The sequence below is a fragment of the Aythya marila genome (genome assembly GCF_965140915.1).
Source record: "Aythya marila genome assembly, chromosome: 17".
Taxonomy (NCBI): Eukaryota; Metazoa; Chordata; class Aves; order Anseriformes; family Anatidae; genus Aythya; species Aythya marila.
Genome location: NC_139058.1, coordinates 1,071,210 through 1,092,944, shown reverse-complemented (window position 1 = coordinate 1,092,944; position 21,735 = coordinate 1,071,210). Strand labels below are relative to the sequence as shown.

Here is a 21,735-nt window from a genome sequence, read left to right as displayed (position 1 = left end):
GCTCTGCAGCATCCCCCTCCCCGGCAGGGAAAATCCCGCAGCGTGGCTCAAAGCAAATGCCAGTCCCTGTGGGTGCCCGGGGTGGGGGCTTCAGGAACCAGATGCTGGGGTGGGAGGAAGGGGTGGCTCACAGCCCTATCTCCTCTCACCCCCGTTTTGACTCTGTTCAAGTTGCTTGGCTGTAGTTTCAGTAGCCAGGAAACCCTGGAGCATCGCTCTCTGGATCTTTTTCTATTCTTTCTTTGCCATTTTCTCACGCAGAGCTTAAAAAGTGCTGACAGACAGCCCTGTGGCTCTCTGCATAACGCTCAGACTCAGGCAGGCTCTCCCAAAGGGTTGTAAGCAGACCTGAGGGACCCCAAGGCTCCCAGGGGGGCAGCTGTGGGGTCAGGCTGGCGAGGCTGAGAGTGCACAGCCTGGTACCCTGCAGGGCTGCTACGGAGCTGGGGAACGGGGTCTGGAAGCACCTTGAGGGCAGAAATGGGCTAGAAAAGAGGGTGCTGGCCTGACCTGCAGTATTTGCTCTGAAAATGAGGGAAGAGGCATTCAGGCAGGGCTGTGCAGGGAGAGGCAGCCCCTGCCGGGGAGCTGGCACGAGTGCCTGCAACACCTTGGTGCCTGCGCGCTGCTCCAGGCCCTGGGGCTGCTTCCAGCACTGGGCTCTTTGTTTCCCCAGTCTGCAACAGATATCGCACAGATCCAGGAGCTACAGACGCAGGTGGAGGATGCAAAGAAGGAAAAGCAGAGCCTCCAGGAGAAGGTAATTCCTCCCCAGCCATCCCGCACTGAGCTCAGCAGCGAGATCCCTGCGCCCAGCAAGCCGCATAGCACCAGGCAGTGGGATGCCATCCCCATGTCCACAGTCAGACCAAGTCACAAAGCAATTTCTCCTCCATAAAACAGGCTGGTTCCTCTTCTCTTGCTAATGCCCCATGTGTGCCCTGCAAGGTGCAGGAGCCGCTGCCTGCCTGCTGCAGCCCTGGGGCTGGGGCACACACGTGTGCTGGGGCTGCAGGGCTCTGCAGGGCACTGCCTGGGGGTGGAGAAGGTTTTCCCCTGCGTGGCTCTCGGGACAGGGACCTTCAGCTCCTCTGTGGGGCTGGGGGAGAAGCGGGCTTGTGGCCAGGGCTGCCCTGGGGTGGTGTGGTTGGGTGCTGCTCTGCCTCAGCGCTGCGGCTGCCCCGCTGTCCTGGAGCACATGCATTAATTTTCAACACATGAGTAATCCCATTAAGTTAAGTGCTTTATTGGAGCGTGGCTAAGCTGCCCAGGAATCGGAGATAGCACTCGCTCACTCCGAGGCGGAGAGTATTGTGCTGTAAAGATAGGCCAGATAACAGATGACAAATTCCCCTGGTTCTAGGTCAAATATAAAATCTGAACCAAGCTTGTTCCAGGGCTGCTAAAAGGAGGGCAGCTTGCCTAGGAGATCTCGGTGTAACGGCTGGAGAAAAAACTCAGTGCAGGCAGCTTTGCACATAAATTGTGAATTTTTATGCCTGCTGTCCTCAAAGAATTTGCTGAGAAGAGAAAAGCAAAAGAAACCCAGACGAGCGCCATCCTGCTGGAACGTTTTTCTTTCAAAAGTGCATGCTAGTGTCATGCATTTATTGCACAGTACGAGCACAAGGGAATCCTTCAGGGAGCTTCAGGCAATATTTTCCCGACGTGCCTGGCCGCGCACGCCAGGTCCCAGGCATTCATTTTGTATTTAGAGGGGAGCTGGGGGGTGGCCGCAGAGGTCTCGGTGTGGGTAACGTTGAGGGGAGGGGACGGGCACGGTGCCGGCAGGGGCGGTTTTGACGCGTGTCCCCCCAGCTGCGGGCGGCGCAGGCGAGCGCAGCGCGCTTGGAGCAGCGCCCGGCCGAGCGCGCGGTCATCAGCCGGCAGGAGGCCCACATCCGCGACCTGGAGAGCCGCCTGGACTGCCAGGCCGTGCAGATGAAGCGCTTCGAGGTACGGCCGGGCACGGGGCCCCGGGGGACGTGGTTCAGCACGAGAGGTGGACGCGGTGGCACCCGCACCGGGAAGGGGCGAGGGGACGGCGGTGCTCGTAGCTGGGGTCTTGGCTCATCCTGCCCCGCGCTCTGTGCTTGCTGAGGGCCAGCAGGTTTCGTGCTGCTGTCAGTGTTCATACCTGCTGTGGTGTTGATTAAAAAGCAACACTGGTCCCGTGCTATAAACACCCGGAGGAGAATACAGCCCCTGCCTCCAGATGCCATCCCAGCACCCTCCTGACAGCCACCCCCTGCCCTGAGCACCAGGCGGACCCCAGGGCTTCAGGCTCTGTCCAAAAATTTCACTGTGCCCATAAATCAGTGTGGGTGCTGGCACCCCAGGAGGTGGTTTTGCTGTCACTCCTTCCCCGGATTGCACTGCCCAAACAAACTCGGGGTGAAGGAAGCAGCTCTGGTGCCCCAGAGCAGCATCATGGTCAGGCAGGGAGTGCTCCCCACGTCGCTGAGTGCTTTCGGAGAGCTTCCTGGCTCCCCACCTGCATCTCCCTGGCTCTACCCCGTGCTGCCTCCCCAGGTGCTGGTGCTGCGCTTGCGGGACAGCATCATAAAGATGGGCGAGGAGCTGGAGAAGGCGGCTGAGTCGGAGGCACGGGAGAAGGAGAGCACCAAGTACTACCAGAGGAGGATGGAGGAGATGAAGGCGGACATGAACGAGCTGGTGCAGAGGGAGCTGGAGTCCAGCCGCCGGCGCGTGGAACTGGTAAGGGGGTGCTGCCTCATGGGCCCCTTTGTCCTGCCAAAAATGCACAGTTTCAGGCAGCCTTTGCTTTGCCAGGCCCTCCTCGTCCCCCCTGCCCTCCTGCACCCCCCAAGACCAGGGCTTGCCCAGCGCTGCTTTTGTCCCAGCTTGGCTGCGTTGGGATGGGGGCTCAGGGAAACCCGGGCCGTGCACTTCTCCATGTGCTGCTGCAGAGCGAGCGGTGTCCTCCCAGCCCTGCTCCCCTGGGAGGTCAGGGAGCTGTGGAAGTGGTGGTCCCAGCCCTCCAAGGGATGCAGAGCACGCCAGGTCTGGGCTACAGCGAGTGGAGCTGGGGAGCTCCGGGCTCACTGCGGGAGCAGAGGATTCCTCCTCATCCCCCGCAGCCCCAAAGCATCGAACCAAAGCTGTCACTGCAGCTCCTCGCTTTCCATTTCTCCCCAGCTGGGCAGGCAGGGCTGGGCAGTCTCTCTGCTCTCTGTTTTGTTCCAGGAGGCAAACTGCTTCTCCTGCTCATCTCTAGCAAATGCTGAGCAGGTGCCCAGCTCCTGCTGCTTTCCTGGGGGAGAGCTGCAGCAGGGGGAGCGCCCGGCACGGGGCAGTGCCCCTCGGGGTGCCCAGCCCTGCTGTGCTGCTCTGCACGGAGACAGTGAGCCCACAGACAGGCAGTGAGCCTGCTCTGCTTGCACAAAGCCCCAGGCAGAGCGGGAGTGCAGCAGAAATAGCTTCACCTTCGCTGTACAGTCCTCTCCCGGCAGCTCTTTTCATGTTGGTATTTTCCAGTAAACAAAAGGAAAGCCTTGCTTCCAAGCAGTAATTGAAAGATATTGCATTTCTGCTAGCGAGACAGCCGCATTAGAAGCAGTTATTTTATCAATAATCTTTTATTTAACAATCAAGGAGAGCTCGCCATTTAGTTCTCCCCGAGGCTGCGAGCCCTTCTGAAGGGAGCGCTGCTTCGGAGTGAATTGCTGCACAGCCACTGCACACACCACAGACAGGCTTTGTCCCTGCTCTGCCAGCCTGAGACCCCCTGTATTTGATGCTCGGTCATCTTATGCTTCTGTCCCCCAAGTTTGCAGGGAGTCTGAGGGAGCTCCCAGGAGCACGGCACAAACAGACTTGCTCAGGGACAAATGGGGGCTGGCTGAATCCAGGCAGGCAGGCAACTGGGGTTACCGGCATTGGCTGCGGGAGGAGGGAGCTGAGCAAGGAGGGCGCAGGAGAGGAGGTCCTGGGGATGCCTCAGGCCAGCCCTGGCTGTTCTGGTGGCCCCACAATGTTCCCAGCAGCGGAGGCATTGCTCAGCCCACGCTCCTACCAGCACTCCTGTAAAGCATCACAGAGAGCTGTGATTGCAGCTGTGCCAGGCAGGGAGCATCAATAGTTCATACAGAGCCACTTACAGCCCTGCTCCTGCTAAATCCCCCATCTATTATAGATACTGCATGAATTATTCACTTAACATTACTTAAGTCGTGGTCTGCACCTAATGATTTTTTTTTATTTAAATAAGCAGTGGTGAGGCTGTGCACTTGCCAGGCACTACCAGGGCTTGAGAAACACCCGGCGGGACGGTTCGTTACTCAGGTGGGATTAGGAACTGGTCTGGCTTCCCAGGTCCCAAGAGCTGATGTCTGTACGTAGAGTTTTTATTCTAATGGCTCGCATTTATCAGAGGTGGAGGCACATTAAATCCTACTACCACAAGGACTGTTGCTGTCCCATTGCCCCCACGCCTCTGGCTGGGCTCAGGACTCCCGTTCCCATTCCTCCCTCGTTTTTGACCCACTTTGGGCAGTTGGGAGGCAGAAGCTGCCTCGTGCTCCCGACATTCACAGACAGCAGGGAAAATACAGCCCAGGGATGGGAGCTGGAGAGCTGGCTGACAGGCAGATGGCTCTGCCTTATGAATTTTGTAGGAAGAATGGGGTTTGAATGCTTTCCAAGCCCTGTGCCGTCGCAGGGAGGGATGCATGTTTTCTAACGGAGGGGGTAGTACTTGGCCCCGGTTGTCTCCGTCTTTGCTTCGGTTGCATGTCCTGAATTTCTCCCGTGGAGCTGTACCTCCTCTTCCTACACAGCCTGGCTCTGAGCCTGCAGCAGCTCCTGGTCTCTCAGCTGCTGTGCTGACACCCGGAGCGTGCACGGCTGCACCCAGCTGGCAGAGCCTGAGCCGTGGCAAGGGGCAGGGGATGGATTTCCAAGTCCTGGGGAGTGTAAAAACAAACCCTGCTCTCTCTGCTCATCACGAATGCACACGCATTAGTGCTTTTCCTGACACGAGCCTCCTGGTGAGCTGCCCTGTGTGGTGTAGGGAAGGACAGGGCAGGGGCTGGCACAGGCACCAGCTGCCCTTGCTGCGGCCAGGATTCGGGCAGGGGGGTGCCGGGTGCTGGGTGCTGGGCATGGTGCCTGGTGGCTTCAGTGCTCTGGAGACAGCACCAGAGCTGGGGATGTGCCCCCATCCTCCTCTTAAAGGAGGTGTCTTTAATGAAGCTGTGAAATTCATCAGCATAATAATTAACTACTTCTACTGAAAATCAAAGTACAGGTGTTAAAATATTCTTCGCACGGGGTTTTGGTTCGTTTTTTGAAGGTGAGAGTCACGGTGTAAATAATCTTTTTATGGTCCCTTTGATGGGAGAAACCCTTTGTAATTGCAGCCCTGCCATCGCCACGCAGTCCAGCGTGGTGTAGCATAGTAGAGCCTGATATTTATGATTTTTTTATTTGCAACCTTTAGCTGGTTTGTGGCATTTCCAGTGAAGCTGAAAATGGGAGCTGCCTGCGATAGCAGCCAAGAACGCTGCCTGCCCCAGACAAACCCCGAGCTCTCAGCAGGGCCTCCAGCAGCCCCCAGACTGGGGGTCTCGCAGCACTGCTCTTGTCTTTAAGTGCTGATCTCTTTGGCTAAGTGCAACGAGAAGATTATCAAAGGGAGCCGGCCCCTGGAGGTGAGGCTGGGTGGTGGAGGAGCGAGAGCTCTGCCGTGCGCTAATTAGCTGTGTCGTGCAGCGGGCGGGCGATTTCTGTTTTGCCATTAAAGAAGTAAATTGTCCAGGAAATCACCAGCACTCGTGGCTGCTCACAGCACTTCCAGGTGCTGCTGGTGGCTGGGTGCAGGATGCACCCCGTCCCGCTTGAGACCACAGCCGCGGAAACCTTGTCGCATCGAACTTTCCGAAAAGACGAAAGTTAATTGCTTAATTAAAAATAATAATGATTGATGAATACTGCAGGTGTACGCTAAGTTATTCAGATAGCAGCCATCCAAATTGGGCTAATTAGATTACACTTCACTTCAGGCGGATGGGAGCTCGCAAAGGTGGTGTTGTGACAGCAAAACCGCAAACACAAACACAGGCGGCGGGGCCTGCTGCTCGCTGGTGCCTGGCTCGGCATCCTTCACGGCCCCATAAATATTTCACTGCTGTTGTTGCTTCTCTCTTCTTAACTTACCTTCAAATGCCTCTGAGACAAAATTAGACGGAAAAGAAATCCTTGAGAAAGGAGGTTTGGGAAACCCTTTTGCAGGGACGCAACGACAGCAAAGCCTGGGGTGTGAGGAGGGGCCAGAGGGTTAGATCCCTGCGGCTGCCAGAGAGTCAATAGGGACCAAATCTCATAAAGAGTCAGGGAAAAAATCCAATAGGTCCCAAATCTCATAGAATTGGGAAATCACCACCTTACTCCCCAGCCGGGCAGCAGCACGGGCTGCTCCAGCCTTCAGCCCGGCCAGGTGCAGACCCTGCCCGTGGCTCCCCTTCCTCTCCCAGCCCCGTTCGTGTTCCTCAGCACTGCTCCCACCCAGGCTCCGCAGCCACCAGCAGCAGGGTGCTGGGATAACGGGCCATGAGCGATGAACACCAGCAGGATCAGCCACACGCTGCCTTTCATCTCCCCAGGTCTCCCCGCAGCTTTCGCTCGGTTCTCCTGCGCTTTCTCTCCTGGGCAATGCCAGGGCTTTGTCAGAGGCTGGCGAGCAGGCAGGCTGGGATTTTCTCAGTAAATGTGTTCCCCCTTTTTTTGTTCTTTCTTTTCCTTTTTCTGCTGAGAGGAGACAAAAAGGCAGCAGCGCTCAAAGGCTCTTCCTGAACGTTAGCATTCAGGCCAGTCACTGTATGAAAAGTGCAATGCTTCCCGAATTTCCATTTAGATTGAAACAACATATGTCAGAGGTGTCTAATAGCTGGCTGGGATAACTGCGGCCTGACGCTGGGGTGTTTATTCTCGGTTTGTATAATGAAGATAATTTTTTGCATTTGAAATGTAATTATATTGACATAATTATTCCCTTTCTTGAGACAATCATAGGGTACAGCTACTTTGTGCTTGATTTTAAGAAAAAAGGGTTAAAAGGTCCTTTTTCTGCAGCTGACACTGGCTGACAGCATGTTACAGTGGGTAGGGGTGAGCGCCAGTGAGCACCATGGGTGCCACGGGGCTGGGCACCCGCTGGGTGCTGGTAGCTGTGGACATGGTCCTGGGGTCACAGCCCCCCCACGCTGCCTCGTCCCCTTGGTGGCCTCCTGCCAGCCCCAGCATCTTCTCTGCGAGGCACAAAGTCCTGCGGAAAGGCAGGGCACGGAGATCCAGTGGTTGTTTCTCCTCCCCACGTAGTCTTGCTGCAGATCCATGTGCACAGACCCGTACAAGTCCCTCAGCAGCAGAGCAGTCCCAAATTATTCTCTGACTGTGACTGGTGCTTCCCTTTGTGTGTGCTCAGCCCGTGTACCCACGGTGATGGTGATGGTGATAGCGCTGCTGCTGCAAGGAGTCTGTTTTAGCAACACCACTGTGCTCGAGCACTGCCTGCTCTGGTTTAGGAGCAGGAATTCTCAGCCCTATGTTAACATTGCCCCGGGTTGGGGCCATGGGCAGGAGCCGCAGGGCTGTGGGGTTTTGCCCCTCACCAGCCAAGGAGCGGGGCTGGGGGCACGGCGTGTGCAGGGCTGCCTCCGTGCCACGCAGCCTCAGGTTAACAGCAGCAGAATGGGAGAGAGGAATTAAATGCAGGCAGTGAACTGTATTTAATTGGAGCCGTATCGTGGAGCTGAGGAATTAGTTCAATAGAGGCTCTTATCAGCGTGTCTGAAGACTTGGGCTTTTTATCCAGCAGTTGTTTTACTGCCGGCTCTTGCGGTTGCAAATAGCTGAACACAGGCACGTCGCCAGCCAAAATTTGGGGTTTGTTCTGTGTGGAGCTGGCTCTGCTCAGGGGCCAGCCTCTCCCCGTGTGCCCCCTCCCGAGCCCCCAGCACAGCAGTGTCCCTGCTGGGCAGGGCAAACCCCACTGCCTCGGAGCAGCTCCCGCAGCTGAACCCGGCCTTCCACGCCTCTGCACTGCATGAGCTGGGAGGGAAGCGCAAGGCTTGGAAGCACCAAATTTCAGAAAGCTTCTTGGCAGCCTTCAGGTTTTTCCCAATGTTGGTGCCTTTCCAGAAGCAACTGTGATGCTGTGCGACCATAACTGGGATCCTTCTTTGCATGTTTTTATGAACTGCAATGCTCTTCCCCCCGGGCCTGGGCGCGCGGTGATACCAGGGCTTTCATTATTTACTCTGACAGTCTGCTGGCTCCTGCACCGTGGCCTGTCGCAGCCTGCGCTGCAAATCATCTCTCACCTTGTCACCACCGAGATGGCAATTTTACAGCTGGCAGCTTCAATCAAGTTGAATTTGCAGCTTGCGCTCTCTCTCTTTTTCTCTCTGCCGTGTGATGGTTTTAGAAAAAGGCACCAAGACTTCCTCGTGGCTGCGCTCGGAAAAGCCTGGCAGCCAGATCAAAGGGGGAGCTCAGCCCCCGCGGGCTCAGCGGCGAGCACCGGGTCGGGCATCCCTGGTGCACCACGAGGCTGCGGGCGCTGCCGGCCTGCAGAGCCGCCCGGGTGGTGCTGCTTCCCTGCTTCTCCTCCTGCAGTTTGAATTATAAATGAAGCTCCTGTCTTTCTTATAAACCAGCAGTGTTTCTGGAAAGGGCTTTGTTTCTAAGCAGGTGCGTGGTGTGTGTGGGCAGGGGGTGCCCCAGGAGCCTCCTGCAGTCTGCGCCCCCACGGTGCTTCCAGTCCCAGCCCTTTGGGATATTCCACGCAGGGGGAGGTGTTACCTTTTGATATCACGTTTGGCCATTTGAGATATTTGAGATATTTGGCTTACATTTGGATTTGGGGTGACACAGCACCATGCTGAGATCCCCACCTGAGCACAACCCAGCTCCCACGACGTGTGCCCGCACCGCTGCGCAGACCTGGTGCCCGCTCACCGCCAGAGCCCAGCATCCCCGCTTGCCGGGAGGGGACACGACTCTTCAAAGATGGTTTTATTTCTTGTTCAGGTTTTGTTCTCAATGCTGAGCTGCAGCACGTACACACACAGCTCTGGCGGCTCGCAAAGACATCCCCCTGCACTGATTGTTGCTGGCTGTAGAACCTGGTGCTGCGCTGGTGCTGCCGTGCATCTAAAACCAAGGGCCCCCCGTGTGGAGATACCCGCAGCTTTCTGCACACTAACTGTTGGGCACTCCTTACGTTCTGCCCCAAGCTCGTTAGTGTTTGCTCATCATCTTTAGCCTTCTGTTGTGAGGGTTAGGGTCAGTGATGTGGTGGGGGTGTCCCTTCAACTTCGCTCACCCGTCCCCATGTGCAAGATGGCACGGGCGCGTTGGAGGTTTGGCAAACCACGGCAACACAACGCAGCGGGGTCCTGGTGGTGGGTGCAGGGTCAGGGTTGGCACTGACCCCATGCGGTCCCGCAGGAGCAGCAGCTGGCCGAGGTGGCGGCGGCACGGCAGGGGCTGCAGGCAGACCTGGGCACCGCCATCCGGCGCATCGCCGACCTGCAGCTGGCCCTGGAGGAGCTGCGCGCCAGCGACGAGAGCGACGCCGAGAGGTGAGGCTGCGGGGCCAGGCGGGGTGCTGGCGGTGGGGAGGGCACAGCAGGGCGGTGCTGGGGTGGCTGCGGCTGCACCCCTGCAGGAGAGGCAGCGTTTTGGCTGAGAGCGTGTTTATGAACAAGTAACTTGACATTGATAATGGATCTCGTGAAAGCGTCGCCCTTGAAATCCTCTTGTGTGGCTTAAGAGAGGCAGAAAGGATGGAGAGGGTCCCGATCACAGAGCAGCCCCCTGTTCCCTGTGGGCTTGGCATGCCAGGGAGGCACAGAAGTGCCCGCTGCCCCTTGCTGCAGTGCAGAAACCAGCCCTGGTTCGTGCCTTCCCCTTCCTGGGCTCGGCAGAGCCCGTGGGTGTCCCCAGGCTGTGGTGTCCATGCAGCAGGTGCCCTGTTGCTGCATTTATCGATCAGAAAACCTGGCTTTGTTCAGCCACAGAAGCTGGGGGGCCGGGAGGAATCAATGCAGCTGGGCACATGAGGTGGAAGAATTTACTAGGAAAAAATGGGAAAAGTATTCTATTGAATTTTTCAGCTGTTGTGTCCACAGCCCTCCAATTTTCCCCTCTGCTACACTGCTAAAGGGGCATCATGATAAATGGAGACAAAGTAGATAAATACATTTTTAAAAAATGGCAGGGATGTGCTTGTCATCATGCTGTGAGAAGAGATTTTTCTTTATGCAGTGATTAAACCGGGGAAGGGTGAGCTAGAAACCATGAGCTCAGAAATTCACTTCTTCATAAAAAAAAAAAAAAAAAAAAAAAAGATTTCCAATACAATTGGCACATTGCAGAGGTGAGAAGCGCTTCCCGGCAGGGACATCCTCAGCTGCTGCGTTTGGGAAAAGCGATGGGTTCTGCTTCACCCTTCAGCAGCACACACGATGCCTGATGGCACGTCCTGCAGCCACGAGCCCTGGGCAGGGTCTCTGCAATGTCATCAGCCCGAGGCCGGTGACATTGTCCCCTTGTCACCGGGCTTGTCCCCTGCCCGGGGGTGGCTCGGTGACCATGCTGCTCCCTGCCCATGCTGACCACAGGCCCCCAAGGCAGCTCCCATGCCTGCTGCAGTAGCCCCCCAGCCCTGTGGGGTGTTGGGGATGTCTGCAGGGTCCCTGCAGCAGCCCAGAGGTGGTGCAGGGAGCAGGACGGGCTCTCAGCCTTGCAGCCTGCTTGCCCGGCACAGGAGGCTGTACCCTGGCTCCTCACAGCCCTGCTCCCCCACGTTGGCACCAAGCTCTGACGTGGTTCTCTGGAAAGGTTTTGATCTGTGCCTGACCCCACTGCCCTTTGTTTGCAGCGTGCAGACGGCGCGGGACACGCTGTGCTCCAGGAGGGAGACGTGAGTGAGCCCTCGGAGCTGCTGGCCACAGGCGTGGTGCCCACACAGGGCTGTTGGTGACGGCTGCGTGTGTGCTACCACGTGCCACCACGTGTCACTGTGTCCCCATGCTCCCACCCTATGTGGACGGACTGGCTTCTGTGCCAGCTCCATGTGCCCCTGACAGTTGTGCTCTCCCTGGGCACTCTGCTCGTGCCTGCTGGGCTGCAGTGGGGCACGTTAGGCTGCTCTGCAGCCTGGGAGGGAAACAGAGACGCCAAAGGGCTCCATCCAGCCCCCAGCTGGAGCAGTCAGGGACCAGTGGGGTCAGGGACCCCCAGCCCCTTCCCGGCACTAACAAGGGCTCTCCTCTCCTCTCTCCTCTCCCCGCAGGGACGCCTGCTCCAGCGTCGGCTCCGTTCTGAGCCTGGAGCCTGCAGAAAGCATCCGCTCCTGGCTGGGCTCGTCTGTGGGCTGGTCGTCCCCGACGGGTGCCAGCGTGGCCGGGAGCCTCTCGGCACAGTCCATCGGGAGCCGCAGTGCCCAGGGCCCGAGGTAAGGGGCTGCCATGGGCATGGAGGGCAGCGGTGGCCTGGGGGGAGCCCCACGCAGCTCTCCTCCGGGGAAACCACTGGCTCTGGGTGTCAGCTCCAGTGGATTGCAATGTGGGGAGGGGAGGAGAAGCCAGCACCCTGCGGTGAGGCGTGGGCTCTGGATGCTCGCTGGGCTGGTGCAGCTCCAGGGCGGGTTTTGGGGAGGGCAGCGTCCTGCAGAGCCATGCGCATGGGCACGGAGCCTGGGGTGTGCAGCCGGCAGAGCCCTGCTGGAGGGGGCCCGGGGAGCAGGGCTGGGTGTTGGAGCCCCAGGGCTGGTCCCTTGGTGCCACCAGTGTCCCCTGCGGCTCCGTCCCCACGCAGAGCACAGCCCGGCCCCGGGGCTGCTGGCGCTGATCTTCTCTCCCCGTAAACCTCGCGGTCACACACATCTGGTGACATCTGTTGGTTTCACCGTCATTTTCCCTTCCAGCTAAGATATCTTTAAGGATATTAAGGGAGAAAAAAAATCAATTTGCAAACACTGCTGGTGGATCAGCCCAAACAGTTTAGCAAGAGCCTTATGTTATTAGTTCTTTAATACTTGCTCTGCGAGGAAAATATGTGCCATCGCACACAGCCTGCGGTTGGGCCACTTCAGCTGAAGAAAGGCTTTGGGTGGCTTAGGGCTTGCAAGGCTCCGTGACTGACATTTGCAATCATTTTTCAAGTTTGTGTATTGTGAAGGTGCTTGGGGGGCAGCGAAGGAGCCCCAAGGGCTGAGAGCAGCACGGGTGTCTGCTGTGAGATGGCAGAGGCACTGCCGGGCAGCACACGAGCCCTGCCGTGGGTTCTTCCTTCTGTGGGTGTCCTGGTGCAGTGTGTATGGGGCTGAGGAGGGAGAAGGGAGGGGAACAAACTCAGTTTGGTGCAGCAGGTCCCACGGCGCAGCGAGGAGCACGGTGGTGGGCAGGAGGGAGCGGGGGAACCGCGGGGTTCGAGGTCGCAGCATCAAATCAAGGAAGGTAGTCGCTGCCACGCCAGGATCAGTGAAACGCTAGATGAAAGCCACTACATCAAAAACATGCTTCAAGCAGTAAAACATCCCTTGATGTATTCTCTAGAGATAATTTAAAGAGGCGATGCAGCCTATTTGAGGATTTGTATGCCATATGCTCACTTTTCGCTACCGAGGAAGCAGTCTGCATTTACACAGTTTTAATATGAAATATGTTAATTTTTGGTGGCGATGCTGCCGGGCTCTGAGCAAGCTGCAGAGTGGCCTGAGCACTCGCGTGGCCAAACCACTGGGGCTCAGCTCCATGCTGTGCCACAGCAGGGACACGTGGTGGCAGGGGCTGGGCAGGAGCCACTGCAAGGGCTCTTGGTGTCCTCCTGGTGCCCACCTAGTCCCCGTCAGTGTGTGCTTTATGGGTAGGAAATCCAGGCGGATGCAGCTCTCCGGCTGCCGCTCGTTGCAGACATTAGCATTAATCTCCCTGCTCTCATTCCGGAAAGGTCTGTCCTCGCTGCGTGCTGTGGCTTTGTACAGTAAAATAGCTAACTATTGCCAGAATTAATTTTCTGAAGAGCAAGTCCCCTGGCAGCAGATACCTTGCATAGGCTGGAGCAGCCTGCCCAGTGCTGGGAGAAGGCAGGGCTGGGAGCAGGGCTGGGAGCAGGGCAGGAGGTGGCTGGGAGCCCCGAGGCAGCTGTGCTGCTCCCCAGCACCCCCCAGCAGCGCTTCCTCCCCGTCCCCCAGCACCTTTTGGGGTCTGCTGGTCCGAGTGACCCAACCGTGATTGTAAGTGCGTGGCAGTGAGTCAGGAGTTAGGGCTTATATCATGTCTCTGAGCTAAAGTGCACTGGATTTATAATGAAAGGGCAGGTTTGTAGGCTTGGGGATTAATAAAAATAACTTGCTGGGCCGACCACGGCCATTGAGAAAGGAAATTTGTACCTAGACCTGGAAATAATGTGACAATCTGGCTCTGTCCTGGGGTTAGTGAAAAGGCAAATTGCAAATCCCAGTGTGGGAGCTGTGTTTGGCTTCGCTAATCTAAGATGGAAACATTAGAGAGGAGGCTGGATGAAATGCAAACAAACAGAAGATGAGACCGGTAGGTAATAAAAACGAGATCAGCGAAACGAGCTCTTCCTTATTAAGATTCCTTTGTCTTACACAAGCACCCAGTAATGAAAAATGAATCTGCCTAGCACTTGCTTCTCTGTAGTACATATGGGATATTTCCTGAACAAACAGCTGTCAAAAGCCAGAGGAAAGAATATAAGGCTATTATCGTCAGTGTAGTGCACAGAAACGAGAGATTTGATTAACGTTTTCTTTAATTCTCTGCTATTTAAATGCTTGTACAAAATGTTGGACAGCAGAGCTAAGCCTCAATAAATATGACACACAGCAGAGATGGATAAACCTTCCATTTTTTATTCGGAAGCAAACTCAGAACTTAATGCATTAATCCTGCCTCTCGCCAGGCAGGTCGTGGCAGCCGGTCCCAGGTGCAGGCAGGGGAGCTGAAGGACCCTCAGGCACCTTTAGGTGCTCGCACCCCGCAGCACCCACAGCCCCGGCGTGCCCTGGCACTGCTGCTATCCCCGCGGGGCTGCCCGGGCTCTGTGGGGCTGATATGGCCCGGGGAGAGGTGGCAGCTCTGCTGGTGGGCTCCAGGCATTTCCCCTTCTGTCCTCATCCCCAAAACCTGGATCCCGGGTACACGGCTGCTGGGATGTGCCACGCTTGTCTGGAAGCGGTAGGGCGTCAAAGCAAATTGTTATATTAGAACTGGGAGCTGTTCTGTAGATGACAGCGCGATGAGAAAATCCTCTTCTGTCAGAAATTAGGCCAATTTCTTCTCTCTCCCTGAAATGGAGTTGTCTTGGCTTTATTTATGAGCTCCCAGGAAAAGCATCCGAGCTCCACTTTTATCCCTGGTCATGTGTTGCAGTGCATGTGCGGATTTTATTGTATAAATTATTTCAACTACCATAATTGTAATCATGTTAATTGCTGTGTAATCTTCACTAATTATTGTTGTATGTCATTTGCTTTGGTGTGAATGGCATATTACAGAGTTCCTTTTGGCTCGCAGATGCCTTCAGAGCTCTGCATTGGGCCCCGAGCCTTAGGAAAGCCGTCTTCCCGGCAGCGGGGCGACGAGCGGTGTTTGCTTTGCAGCACGCTCGCCCATCCCACCTCCCGCAGCATCCCCCACCACCCCAAAAGGATTGGGGAGCACCACATGAGGCAGCGAAGGCCGGGGATGCAGTGATGCTGTCCTGAGCCCCAGGAGCTGTTGGTTGCACATCAGTTTGGGATGCGTGGCTGTAGGGGAGCTGTTGCAGGAAGGGGCTGGCTTGCGTTTGTGCCCCTCATTTTGCAGAAGGTAATTAACAGAAAATGAGGTGTAATTTCAGTGCCCCTGCGGCCCCAGGGCACGCAGCAGTGGAGGCTGCAGCAGGACGCTGAGGGCAGGAGCTTGGGGACAAAGCACTGAGGGGGGGGTGCCCAGGGCTTGGGGGTCTCCAGTGGGCACAAAGCTGGGCAGCCCCTGCAAAACAGCCCCCCAGCCCCCCTGCCTCATTCACGTTCTCCTGGAGAGAAGAATAACGTGATATTCTGGTCTCCAGGATGGACTTTTTTGGTGGCACCCCCCGGTTTTGGCAGCGCTGCTTCCTGTGAGGGAAGCGTTAACAGCTTCTGCTGGAAGGACTCGAGTGTTGTGGGTGCTGGAAAGAAAGAGGAAAAGTGCCAAAAGCTGAGAAATCCTGCAGCGCTTCCCCTTGCATGGTGCTTCACTGCCTGGGGAGGGTCTTCAGCTTCAGCCCTTCTGCTGGGGGCAGGGGTCTGAGCACGGGGTGGATGTGGCCCCTTGTGCAGGGACCTGGCACGGTGCTGGGGCTGGGCGCAGGGCTCCTGCTCGCTGCCTTCGCTCCACTGCAGGCTCTAAAGATCTCCGTAAAACGAGGAACTGCCCGTCACGCTGAGCAGGACAATAAATTGCCGAGTGCGAGCTGGCTGTGTTCACAGTCCATTAGTGCTCCTTCCCTCCTCACTTCACTTTTATCTCGGTCTTAAAGGAAGATATCGAAGCTGACCGTTTAATTTATGAAAGCCGGCCATGCGGCAGGCAGCTTACGGTGCTGTTTGCAAACACGGGGAGTGACTGGAGCAACTTGCATATTCTCTCAGAAGGTTTACACATGTTATTTAGGTGGGATGCAATTTAGGATGCTAAAAACCAGCGTTACCAAAACGTGTCCTGCTGTTCATCAGCCGGACGCTTCAGCAGCGTTGGGCGCAGCGGCGCGGTGAGTCCTGGAGGCTGCTGCATTCCTTGCAGGAGATCAGCCCTGTGCTTAATTCTCTCCACGTGGGATACCCGAGCAGTGTGAGGCCGCTGGCGAGCTGTGGGCACGCAGCCCAGCAGGCACAGGGGAGCGAGGGGACCCGCAGCAGCTCCGTTCCCCTCCAGCTGCTGCAGTCCCTTCCCCTTGGCTGCCACGGAGTTTGTCTCGGCGTGTAAATGATTTCACGGGTCAGCAGAGCCCGGGCTGAGCTTGTCCTGCGTTGTCGCTGGGATTATCCACTCTCACCCCGTTCCCATGGCGACGCGAGCCTTTCCCTGGGCAGGATGATTTTCTCCTGCTGATGGAAAACCTGGCAGCAGCTCCTGCACATCGGAGCCTGCTCACCTCCCAGAGATCTGTTTGCATTGAGGTTCTGCTGCTTCACCCCATCCTTCCCTCTCTTTTTCTCTCCTTTTTGGTGCCAGACACACTTGGACCCAGGAAGCCTTTCCAGGTCCTGGTCCCTCCAGGTGCTTTCTGGCTGACTGAGGTCCAGGCGGTGCCGAGGGGCTCCCAGCAGCGGGCTCAGCCCCTGCCAACCTGCGGTGCTGGTGGGCGCCCGCACTCCTCGTCTCACCGGCACGCGGCTGAGAGCGAGCAGCCTATAGATAGTAACTGGCTATCATGGAGCTAAAATTACACACTGCGCAGCGCTGCAGAGCGTCGGCTTTATTTCAGACTTGCCCTAGCAAAGCAGCCCTTTGCCTTTCCCTGCAGTGGCACAAGCAGGAAATCCATTTCTTCAGCCCTTCATGCCAACGTAGGTGATGGGGTGACCGTGCAAAGTGTCACAGCTGGGGCTCGGTGTCACTGGTGACACCAGGACAGTGAGTGAAGCCCCCTCCCCACCTCTGAGCATCAGGTCTGCAAGGATAGGGACAGGCTTGGTGCAGAACAGCCCTTTCACAGCCTGCAGGCACCAGGATCTGGCCCCTTGAGAAGGAATTCAGCACCCGTGGTGCCTGTGGGGATGTTCCCCAGCACCGTGCCGTGTCATGAGGCGGTGGCGGTGGGCGGTGGTGTTGCCCTTTCTGCTGCTCGACGTCTGCGCTCAGTGCAGGCTGCCGGAGCCATATGTGCCGTGCCGATGCCATCCCCAGTGTAGCACCACGCTCTTGCTTACGACCCCGTGGGCCCGCCGGGGTGAGGGCTGTGTTTCAGGGGCAGAACGGGCAGAACAGCTCCTGATCGCTGAGCGCACAGCACCCCCGCGGTTCCTGCCATTCGCGGTGCCACTGCTTGCAGGGTGAGCTTCCAGCCCCGCACCATCAGGCTCACTGCTGACAGCTGCTCTTCAAAGAGCAGATTTTCCCCCAAACTGCATTTGCTTGGAGAGGAAATCTGTGCTGCTGGGCGGAGAGCTGCCATGCCGCTCTGCCAGCCCCTGCCCAGCTCATGCTCAGAGCCCCTCTTTGCAAAGCAAATCCTGCTCCGTCCCCACGTGAAAGGAGCTCGTCCCTCGGCTTGTGCTCTGCCTGGGGCTGGGCGTTGGTTCTGCTCCTGCAGTTCCTGGTGGTTTTTCCTTCCCAGAGGAGCACTGGTGCAACATGACCTACGGTAATGTTAAGAGGTACTTAAGGTGCTCTGTGAGTTGGTTTCACAGATTTTGAGAATAATCTTTGGTTTGGGCAGGAATAAAATAAGTCCTATATTTTGCTATAAGCTGACAGGAAGGAAGGATTTTTGGAGGTGTTTGTTGCTTTGGCAGAGCTGAGTCGGTGATGCCGTACACTTTGTGCCATGGAGTCAGCTGGTTTGGTTTGCTCAGAGTTATTTAAGATAAAATCTTCGGTCACTGCTGAACTTCTCGATGCTGCAATGAGAGTTTATTTGGAGATTACCGTGCAAATGTCAGCTTTTTGCCGCTCACGCATGGCCTTGCTGAATGACATTATGCTTCGCGGAAACCACGCTGCTTAAACTCACGTGGCTCTCTGTCGTTTAGGGGGAGCAGAGACACGGCAGAGCCAGCACCCACCCGGCCGGGCTCTTCGCTGAGCACCACGAGGTCCGTCGATGCTGGGGACCTGGGGATGGCTGCGAGTCCTTTGCTTGGTGCTAGAAGACGGGAATATGTGAAGCCTCCTGCAGATGAAGAGGAGCTGGCAGGCCCAAAGCAGCCAGGGGATAAAGCAGGAGCGAGGTCCCCCCTGGTGCCACGGCGGGGGCTCTCGCCCGCCCTGGAGGGGAGGACCCCCAGCCCAGCATCTCCTCCGGTGCCAAGGGGCGCGTGCTCCCCGCTGCCCAGCGCCTCGGCCGCGCTCTCTGACTACGTGGGGGAGCTGCGCAGGAGAAGGGGAGCGGAGCGGGAGCAGGGCCCGCTGCAGCTGGAGGACACCCCTGCCCTCCCCATCTACCGCACCACCGGTGCCGCTGCCCTGCGGCGCTGCCGGGTGCACCCGGAGGTGGCCGAGACCCCGGGGGACTTGAGCACGGATCAGCCCGGGGCAAGCGGCGGAGCCGGCAGCAGCCTCCTGCGCTCCAGCAGCCTGCGGAGCATGGCCTGGGAGCCGGCGGAGACAGGGGAGCCGGCACGCTCCCCGGTGCTGAGAAGAGCCTCCAAGTTTGGCTCCTGCGATTCCCTTCTGCTCTCCCTGGGCAGCTCCGGCCGTGGCTTGAGCTCGGCAGCCACGGGGATGGAGCCGCTCGGGGCACCCCGGACGAGGCCGTGGAGGAGCTGCCTGGAGCCATCAGCGGAGGAGGGAGAGGAGGCATCGGGATGGGCCTCCCTGAGCTGTCGGAGCGCACGGTCCAGCCCTGGGCTGGGCGAGGGGCAGGGGGATGACCCCAGTGGCTGGAAGATGCCCACCCTCAGCTTCAAGAGGAGAACTGGCCCCGACCTGGACGAATTCCTCCCGGCCATCCGGAAATCCCGCTCCACGAGCAGCCTGGCCAAGCCCGGCAGGGACAGACGGGACGGCCACCGGCCCCTGACCGTCCGCTTCGAGGACGAGGCCATCGCGGGTGGCTCGGCCTCCTCCAGGAGCAGGAGCACGGGGCAGCCCAGCCTGGCCCCCGGGGGGAATGCTGGCACCCTCTCCGACTCCGACTCCTCCTCGGGCTCCGTCCGCTCCTCCAGGAGCGCCGACAGCATCAAGCGCCGGCCGCGGAGGCTGGACGGGGAGGGCTGCAGCGGCAAAGGCACCACCGAAAGCAATGTGGAGAGCCTCCGAGCAGAGGCAGAAGGGAAGGAGGATGACGTGAGCAGCATCATGAGGAAGTACCTCGGAAAAGAGTGAGGTAATCACGTGAATCTGTGAGATGTGCCCAGCCCCTGGGTGCCCCGAGCACGGAGCAGCGATGGCAGGGTCGCCCCTGAGCTGCTGCCCTCCAGCCCACGCTGCCCCGACACCACAGGGTGCCCACTGTGCTCCCTCAGACTTCCCAAAACACTGTCCCCTAGCTCCTGCCACACAGCCCCACAGACACATCCCGCTGTCTGGGAGCTCAGCCCTGTGGCTGTGTTTGTCTGCTGAGCTTGAAATTTGCCTCGCCTCGACACCGAAGGTCACCCCCTCCAGTGGTGGCAGCTCGATTTTGTCAGGCTCGCATCTTGTAGTTAGCAATTGTCTCTGACAACCACTTGGATCCAATTTTTGGATTACAACTGACACTTGGAGAATCAGGATTTATTACTGCAATCCAGGTTTGAAAGCAAAGTCCCTAATGAATGCACCGCAACTGTAATTAAGTGTTTAAAATAGATTAGAAAAACATTTTGTAAAACCGTTGCCTTTAGATGAACTTACTGGGTGTCAAGCTGTGACCAAATTGACTAAGCCAACACAAGGAGGGAGCATGTGTTAATAAAGCATTTCTTTCCAGGAAGCACAATTTGCATAATGCGGTGTCCCACTCAGCGCAGCCTGTCGCAGCGAGCTGCTCTCACCGGCCCCTTACCCGAGCGAGGAGCTGCCACCAGGCAGAGCACTGCCCCGCGCTTAGCAAGGGCATCAGATGGGAAACGTAATTTAAGCAGGGACTGAAAGCGGCTCCCCAAAAGCCAGGAGATGGTTTTACACCTGATTGGACCCTTTTGGGTTTAATTACATTCTGGTTTCTATGCGCTCCCAGTCTATTTCGTGTCACTGCGGGTGCGCTCGGGGTCAGTCATGGGGTGAAGCACTTTTCTTCTCCTGCAGTCGCTCGGCTGCCCGAGGTGTCTCACCCCACTGTACAGTGCTCGGAGATAAGCAAAACAGCCAAAGGATGCTTTTGGGGCTGGGTGTGAAATGCAGTGCCAGCAGAGCGGAGCATGAGGGCTGGTCAAACCGAGCTGCGTGTTGAAGAGCACGTTGCAGGATCTCACTCCCTGTGTAAGTTTTTCTTCTATTTTTAGTTTCCAGAAGCTGAGACTGTATCTGAAGCTTTTATAATTCCATTCGTATTGGAAGCTGGGCATGGCCGAGGTTCCCCAGCTCCTGCCTGCTGGGACACCTGCCCACGTCCCCCGACACCAAGGACAGCGATGTGGTGCCTGTTGTGGTGGGGGGCTGCGTTCCCGTGTCTGCTTGGTTTTTACACAATAAAGGATTTGCTTCTTTGACCCAAGCCTTCTCTTTCCTAGATGAGCCACAGCCTCATTTGTCAGGTGTTTGTGGCACGATACGGGTAAATGCATGACTCTCCCCATCAGCACTTGGCTAGAAGGGTCACACCAGGGTGCACAGCCCCGTGCGCCCCTTGGAGCAGCATTTTTAAGGCGAATTGGGCAGGATTCAGCATTTTGCCTTGCCTTTTGGATTCCTCATCTTTCTTTCTAATTTAAGCCAAGCCATTGCAGCAAGAAGCACTTTCCTTGTCACAGATGAATGTGAAGCCACCGTCTCCGGGTTCACGTCAGCACTTTACTCAGCCTCGCGCGCGCTGCGAGCATTTTCTCACCCCCAGCCAGCGCCACAGTACCAGCAGGCTGGGGGATTTGGGTGCAGCCCCGCAGCCTCAGGGGCTCTCTGCTCACACTGCTGAAATGAGGGACTCGGAGCTGCTGCTTCCCATCCCCCTGCTGCTCCTGGGCATGGTGTGCGTGCAGTGCCCCCCGCTCCTGGGCATGGTCCAGGTGCTGCAGCAGCCCTGGTGAGCCCGGAGCCCGGTGCGTTCATGCAGGATCCAGCCACTGCAGCCACTGCAAAGTGAGGAGCACCCAGCACCATCCTGTCCCTTCTCTGACATCTGACCTGCAGTATTGGGTGGCTGAAGCTGCTCACAGTTCGTTTGTAATCTAAAATTGGTACATGCAAATAACTGAATAATCTGAAAGAGCTGCATAAACGGCTCATTATTGGTGGAAGCTGCAAAGATGATTCCTTTGACACTGAGCTTTGTGTCTGGAATTACCACAGCACGCTGCTGCGGCGGGGTGCTGGACGTGGAGCTGTTCCTATTTAAACGTGCAGAAGGGAAGCGGGTTTGTGTGCAATAACGTACAGACCTTTTCTTTTTATTCTCTTTCCTTCTGCTTTCGCTTTGCAGGACACAAAGGAAATTGCTCTGTCACTTGAAATGGCTGCACACATCCTTTCACAGGGAAAAAATGATGTTTGGACTGGAGCCTTTCAGGCTGAGTCCCGAGAATTGTTTGTCCTTGAGACGCCTGGTGCAGGAGAGGCAGCGAGAACGAGCGACCGGCAGCTCCGGCCGGCAATAAACACCGCGCTGTGCAGCACGGGGTGTAAAAACGCCTGTCAGCCACAGCTCCCATAGCACAGGAGACAAGTAACCGATGGCCGGAGCAGCCAGGGTCAGCAACGCAGCAGTTTATGGCCCGCAGCAGGACAGGAGCTGTTCGCCTCACCCCTGTATTGCAGCCCCCTGGGCTGCTTTGGGCCACCCAGCGCAGGGCTCCTCTTTGTCCCTGGGCTCGGGGACTGCCCGGTGCTGTCAGTCCCACCGGGGGCACTGCCAGCC

The 21,735-nt window shown here is 57.2% G+C and overlaps 1 protein-coding gene across 2 annotated transcripts in view; it reads left to right on the top strand.

Moving 5' to 3' along the window:
- MYO18B (myosin XVIIIB) overlaps window positions 1-20,374 on the top strand; it is a 56,964-nt gene extending 36,590 nt beyond the window's left edge. For both annotated transcript variants that reach the window (XM_082773998.1, XM_082773997.1), the window contains exons 37-44: window positions 677-760; window positions 1,819-1,956; window positions 2,533-2,718; window positions 9,472-9,605; window positions 10,907-10,948; window positions 11,321-11,482; window positions 17,774-19,068; window positions 20,168-20,374. In XM_082773998.1, coding sequence (XP_082630124.1) covers window positions 677-760; window positions 1,819-1,956; window positions 2,533-2,718; window positions 9,472-9,605; window positions 10,907-10,948; window positions 11,321-11,482; window positions 17,774-19,067 — 2,040 coding nt within the window. In that variant the 3' untranslated portion in view covers window position 19,068; window positions 20,168-20,374. The remainder of the gene's footprint in view (window positions 1-676; window positions 761-1,818; window positions 1,957-2,532; window positions 2,719-9,471; window positions 9,606-10,906; window positions 10,949-11,320; window positions 11,483-17,773; window positions 19,069-20,167) is intronic.
- The last annotated feature ends 1,361 nt before the right edge of the window (window positions 20,375-21,735 follow it).